Below are 6772 nucleotides of genomic sequence, written 5' to 3'. Positions count from 1 at the left end.
TCCTGCTGGTGAGTTACAGATACAAAAGAGTTGAAATCCCAGAGTGTTCACTGTGGAAAGGAAAACCTCGATTTGTTCCAGTTGATCTTACCCAGGCCAGAGTCAAGGAAGGAGCCATGTACACAGCAGCTCCCTTGTTGTTTTCATAGTATGGTCAGTCCTTTAGGAAACCCCCGAGAAGTATGTGCTAGAAAAACAACCAGAGCATTGCTGGGTATGAGTTGATATTTCCTAGATTCCAGTCTGGATAAGCTCAACCGGGATAAGTCATGGGTTTTTCTTTCCAAAGGGTTTAAATTCTTTCACACCTGTAAATTACCAGGTTGAGCATATATGGCTAAATAAAACATAGCACACATTCAGCGGGGTCAGGGACATGGTGACAGCTTTTTGGGATGTAATTAGGTCACATTTCTGATCCCAAAATGTAGTATAGGTTGTGAAAGGCTCCTTTCATGTCCTTTGTGGAACCATTTCATAACTGGGCCTCTTGTTTGATTATGTTTATTGCACAAATGTAAAGAATGAGTGATCTGGGAAAAAAAAAGCCAAACTCAAGTGTTTTCATCTGAAGCAATGAAATGCTTTTGTTGAGGTTGCTGCTTAAGGTGTTCTGACAAAGGAGTTAATGTATGGTCAGGTTTGTGAAGATTTTGGAGAGTAATTGTAGATTTATGAATGATCAGGTATGAGTTTTACTATGCAAAATCCTGTACAGTTTGGAAGGGCTGATGGTGTTGAGTGTAATGAAGTTGTGCTTAGCGCAAACACCACTGGAAAGTAAGTAACCTTAATGGGATAGAAGGTTTCCCCAGAGTAATGGTTTCCTGCTGTTAGATAAAAACCAGACACCAAGCAAATGTTTATTTTCCAAGTGGGAGCCGTAGATGTGATGGTGTTTTGCTAAAAGGCCTTGTCTGCTGGGCAGAATGACTGATGCAGATGTAATCACTGTAATCTCGTTAGGGATGAATTGGATTGTTCCCTCTGTAATTGTTTTACACTACAGTCTTTATTCCTGTTGATAAGAGACCTCTGATACCTGTTACTCTCTACTCCCACCTTCCACCTGACACTAGTTGCTGCTAGGTCTGTTCTCTCTTATCCTCAGCTGAGATCTAAGCAACTGTAACTGCTACTCGTACACTGAGCATCTGCTCCACCACGGATTTCCCCGAGCTGTTACTTTACCAAAATCACTTATTTTGCTCACCTTGCTTTTACTGTATGACTCATACAACATCCCTGAGCTGCTTCAAAGGCTTGGAAGAGGTGTCCCTCTCCTGACCATTCATTGTAAATAAAAGATGTCAGGGTCTCAATTAGCACAGAAAAGAGGCAAGGCTGAAAGTTAGCTTTTTTGAGGGGGAGGGTGGATATCTGTGTATGTTAGGGAGAGGGGTGGAAAGAGATCTTGGGAGGTTGAGAGGTACCGTTTTGCACCAGCTGAAACTTCAGGGTGGTCTTTCATCTTAAGAACATGCATCATAACTACTGCAGAAAGGCTGGAATGTCTCTCTGATCATTTGTTTTCTTTTTAGGGTCAAGGACAAACCTTTCAGTTTCCCAACCTGTTTCCAGAGAAAGAACAAGATACAGAAACTCGCTCTTTCGAGGATATGAAGGATAAATATATGGAGAGAGAGAAGCAGAGGCAGCAAGGTGACCCCAGACGAGGTGGAGTCCCTGATTGGTTTGGACTTTGATGCAAAAAGCCAGCTGCTTTTCTTTAGGCTCAGAGGGATTCTGACCAGCAGAACTTGCACTCTTCCCTTCATGTAATGACCGAGCAGCCCTTGCTAGCGTGTCTTTTTTCCTGGTTGGTTGTGCACAACTAAAACAAAACAGCTCTAAAGAAATAAAAAGGTAAAATAAACTGGACTGCATCAGGTCCTTCCTGTGAACTTGTGGGCTGTTTCTAAAGTGTGGGATTGCTTGGTGGTGTTTCTGTGTCTGGTGTTTCTGGGCTTATCATCTGCTTCTGCAGGTTGTTTGAGCAACAGGAGGAGGCATTTCATTTCCCAGAGTTAAGTGTGGTCGCCTTGAATGGAATCTCTAGAAGACAAGTCAGTCGTGGGTGGACACAACAGCGTAGCTCACTGGACTGTTGGCTCGGGGCATGGGGTTCCCTTTTGGACAGTTCCTGCGTGCGTGATCTGATGGCCCTACTTTCATGCTTATGTGGCACTGTGGAGATGGCGTTTGCAGGACCTGCTCTTGATCATCAGAAGCATCAAGGGACAGGCAGAGGTGGGGCACGCTCTGCGTGCCACTGTGCAGCACAGGTCGTTGCTTTCTGTGGCCGGCCTGCCCTAGGAATGCTCGCTGGCACGGCTCTGCTCGTGTTCCTTCCCCTGGCCGCAGCTACCTTGCAGTGCTGGCATGAGTCCTGTGTGGACACAGTTGTATTGGCATTGAAACATTTCTGCCAGTGCAGACTGTGTTGTGCTCAGGACTAATAAAAAGACTCCTTTTACTTTTTCTCTTGCTACTCTTAACTTCCAAGTTGCTGATGCCAGGGCACTGGTAGCACTTTTCTAGGCCTTCAGGGCTGCCACGTTCAGGTTTTTCGCTTCTTGGCTCCTTGCTCTGATGAGGGTATTCCCTCTTTTCCTTTGTCAAGGAATATGCTCTGCTGTCATGTCAAACAGCAGGGAAAAGGAGGCCTAGGAAGGCCCTCACCCCAGATGAAAAAGGGTGTGTTTCTGCAGCTGCTGGCCACAGCACCAGCACAGGCAGGGTTAAACGTATGGCTGATGTTTCCCTGGTTCTTGAATTGTGCCACTTGGAGCCGTGGGGTAGTGAATGAGCCCATGCCTTGATTGCTTCTGAGGGTGCTCTCCTTGCTTGTGCTGTGTCTGAACTTCTTGTTTGGACAGCTAGCGAGATGTTTACAAGGCAGCAGCTGCTCCCCAGAGAGGCGATCCAAGGAGGATTTTACGCACCCCCTCCTGTTCATTAGTCACCTCTTTCCCCCTGCTACTTCCCTTCTGCACGACAGTCCATCTCCTCCTGTGGTTTGTTGCTTACAATCCCAGTGACTCTCCCACCCCCCTCTTTGTCCAGTTTCCAAGAGGGATCGTGCTGGATGATCTAAGTTAGCCGGTGCTTAAGCAGAGAGATGCTGTTAGAGAGGAGGGAGATAAGGGAGGATTTGCTACTCCCAGCCTGCCGGCACAGTTACAATAGCAGATGTGGAAAAATACTGACTTCACTGAAAACAGTTCGTGTGTTTGGCATATCTGCAAAGCCAACACTTCCAGGGTTTTGCAGGGAGATGTGGGACTCCAGGTTAGATCAGGAGCTGGCCTGCAGTTTAAAAGTAGGATGGCTGCCGGATCTCTCCTCTGCTGTAGGCAGCTTCCTCCCTGCCTTTTTTTAATGTATTTTTTAAAAGGATCTGTTTCTCTACCTCCCAGCTCAGTGTGGAGCTGAGCCATGTTGGGGCTGGGGCTTTGTTCCTGCAATATAATACAACAGAGTTTGATATTTTTCTCTTTCCTTTGTGGTCACCTCCAATACAGGTAAGCCCATCTTCTTCACCATGGTGAAGAAAAAGTGAAAAGAATTCATGTAGCACTGCCGTGTAACTGGTTGGTCAGTCTTGAGCAAGCAAACACTGAGGTATCTGCTAGTTCTGGATAAATGAGGCTGTATTCCATCTGTTAGATGTAACAGCAAGACAAAATTTAACGATCAGCCTCTCTGCCTTCCCTGTTACGTCCTCAGGAGAGGTTGCAGTCACCAGCTTCCACAGTGGCTTTGAGGACCTGAGCTGAGAGGAGTTTATTTGCAGTCCCAAATATGCTCTAGGCTAAGTGAGTATCCAAAGCTCCTGGGTAAGTCTATTGTGCTTTGCTACTCTATGATTTCTCCATGGGTGATTAATTTCTAGCTCGTGTTCAAAGACAGGTTTCTATCTGGAGAGGCACAAAAGGGAAGAAGTAGAGAGATGAGTATACCCGTATCTACGTGAAGTTGCTGCAGCCACATTCTGGAAGATACTTGAGCTGCTTAAGAGAACAGTGTTACCAGCTACCTCTAAAAGAGTATTCCTTTGAAATTAAGGTAAGATTAAAAAAAGAAAATTCAAAGCTCCTGACCCACCATTATTTTGCTTCCATGCTTCTGATTGCCATGGAAATGGGATGAAAAAGGTGGCGAGTCTTTCCCAGTCCCTTGGTGGCCAGTGTTTCTGAGGAGGTGCCAGTGCTCAATATGATCTGATGCTTCACAAATCCCATCCCAGACTGCACCAGTAGGCTAGAAGGTGCTTGAATGTGAAGCAAAGATTGTTCCGTGTACCAGAGGAGTACAGCAAATGAGTGGTGAAACTAGGACGAGGGCTCAGGGTTCTGTAGTTCTGCTTGCTAAAGCGTGCTTCTTCCAGCACACCTGGATGTTTGTTTCGGGTGATGCACGCGATGGGCAGATCCTGTGAGGTCACATCTAGCCCTGCTGCTGGAGGTGTCGAGCTGTCCTTGGCTGTGTCAGCCCCATACCTGTGGGCCAAGGATTTGGATACGTGCGTGAGTAACTTCTCCAAGGACCAAAGTAATGACTTGGTGGAAGGGGCTGACGCTCGCTGTGGTGCAGGAGAAGCCACGTCCTGCACTTGGCGTGCACAGCTCTGCAGCTGCTGGCTTCTCTGACGTGCAGGGGAGACGATGAACGCCGTTCCTTTCCCCTCCGAACGTGCGCAACCCCCTAAAGAGAGGAATGTGCTGGAACAGTTGGCGAACGCACGATCGACACAGTCTCTGGTGGAGAAAGGCGTCTGGCTACGGTGAGCATTGTCCCAGCAATACCAGTACACTCATCGGGAACACGCGCTTGCTTTTTTGTATGCCTGTATTGTTTTAAAACAAACCAGAACGAATTGCAGAGACAGCGAAGTGACCATGGAAGCAGCTCCCCTAACATCACAGCTTTGTGTGGTAGGTCATGCTCAGTTGGGTGCCAGGAACAGGCTCCTTGTTGGTTGAGGTGGATCGTATACGAATGCGTGGGTGTCTGCAGGTGACGCAATGGCTGTGTCTTGTAACCGCTTGTCACCTGAGCCTGCTGTGTGACCTCAGAGGGTGCATGTTTGTCCTCATGGGTCCCTTGAAGTCGGAAGGCATCCAGCGCAGCTCAGCTGGCGAGTGGTCCACACAAAGCTGTGGTGACTTCGTCTGCCGTGCATTAGCTGCACTGTGTCGTAGATGTGGCTGGCACATCAGTGGCCAATTCTGTGATGCTGCGCGTCATCCCCTGTTTGTCAGGCTACTGGTGGTTAAGAGAAAAAAGGCTGAATAAAATGAATTCTAGGATAGAAGTAAGAGCAACGTTGTGGTGGATTCCAGAACGGGTATATGCTCATCCATTTACGAAAATTTGGCTTGCTTTATCCAAAGCTGTTTTGCTGGGAAATATGTCTTCATGGCCAGGGAACTCCTGCTCCATCCTGGTTATCCCAGTTACAGCAAAGTTAGGGGTGGGTTTTGTTTTGTTTGTTTGTTTTTTTAGGAAAATTATTTTACCTATTTGAATTTTCAGGTTGTAGGACAGACTGTTGCTTCTTCAGCCCTGGCATGTTTGTGGAACGGCTTACAGAGAGCAGTGAGGCTTGGAGAGAACACGTCTGCGTAGTGCGCTGGACGTCGGGCAAGGTACACAAAGCAGGCACTATTTTTGCTAGGAGGACTGAAAGCTCTAAAACCGTTATCTTGACAATGCTGCTTTCTCCTAAAGTAAGGTTCAAGGACTGCTCAGAGTCCAATTTAAAGCAGTTGTCTGAGAATGGCTTTCCAGGGTGGCTTATATGCCAAGGCTGGTAGGTGCCACAGCTGAAAAGGAACATTGTGATAGTCCCTTTTGACCTCCTGAATAGCACAGACCATAAAATTTCATGCTGGAGTTGCTGTGCATAGGCCAGCAGCTTGCGGTTGGCTGTTACCTGGAACGGATTTCAAGGCCTGAACTTGACAAGCGTTGCAGGATGAAGGAAGTTTCCTTGAATGAGCTCGGCCTGAACAGCGCTGAAAGTCAGCACCGCATCGTCTGTCCCGTGACTTTCTTAAAGTGGTTGTAATGAGGAGAACTGAGCGTTGCTGTTCAGGAATTGGGTGTTTGTAGAGAAGAGAGGTAATTTTCCTAAATATTATTTTGTTTAAATGCAGAAGGTTTTAGACAGGCTAAGATGACATCCTGGCTGGCCATTCCTTTTAGAGGGATTTATGGCTGTTTAGACAGGATTTATCTCTTTGTGTATAGTTCGGCTTATCAAAGCGTGCGCTGCTGAGGGGGACACACCCAGCATGCACAATTCAGGAGATGCATCACAGCCACTGACTCTGTGGCCCGAGAACACAGTAACTAGGAGCTGGTGCAAAAAGAATTGTCTCTAATTACAGACCAGAGACTTCAGCGAGCATCTCGAAGCCTCACACGGTATTCTCGGTAGGTAGGTCTCTCTTGGGATCTGGCCCTTAGTGTTGTCTGCATTTCATTTTCCAAAGTTCTTAGTTTAGGAGTCAGACTGATGTCAGTGATTCAAGGCATGGAATACCTCCTAAAAAAAAAAGTCTTGGGAAACTCCCTCTGGTGAATCAGTGTGGTTAAGAAGTGTCATGACTGTTGTCTGTCTGTACCTGGAAAAGAAAAAATTTGCAGAGATAGAGCGTAGTTTAGCATAGCTAAGTGAAATGAGCTGACTGGAAAGGGCATGGCTGTGGGGTGGGCAGGTCACACCCTCATGAGTGGGAGGGAGAGGCTAGGGAGCTGTTTTAGA

At 47.0% G+C, this 6772-nt stretch overlaps 1 protein-coding gene across 1 annotated transcript in view; it reads left to right on the top strand.

Annotated features, from left to right (window-relative positions):
• The window catches only part of LOC104489473 (39S ribosomal protein L23, mitochondrial-like), a 10190-nt gene extending 8314 nt beyond the window's left edge, over positions 1–1876 (top strand). Inside the window, exon 3 of the mRNA XM_010131636.1 lies at positions 1542–1876. Coding sequence (XP_010129938.1) covers positions 1542–1706 — 165 coding nt within the window. The 3' untranslated portion in view covers positions 1707–1876. The remainder of the gene's footprint in view (positions 1–1541) is intronic.
• The last annotated feature ends 4896 nt before the right edge of the window (positions 1877–6772 follow it).

This window comes from Buceros rhinoceros, unplaced genomic scaffold (genome assembly GCF_000710305.1).
Source record: "Buceros rhinoceros silvestris isolate BGI_N320 unplaced genomic scaffold, ASM71030v1 scaffold24432, whole genome shotgun sequence".
Taxonomy (NCBI): domain Eukaryota; kingdom Metazoa; phylum Chordata; class Aves; order Bucerotiformes; family Bucerotidae; genus Buceros; species Buceros rhinoceros.
Note: the sequence above shows the minus strand (reverse complement) of the source record. Positions and strands in the feature narration are given on the sequence as shown.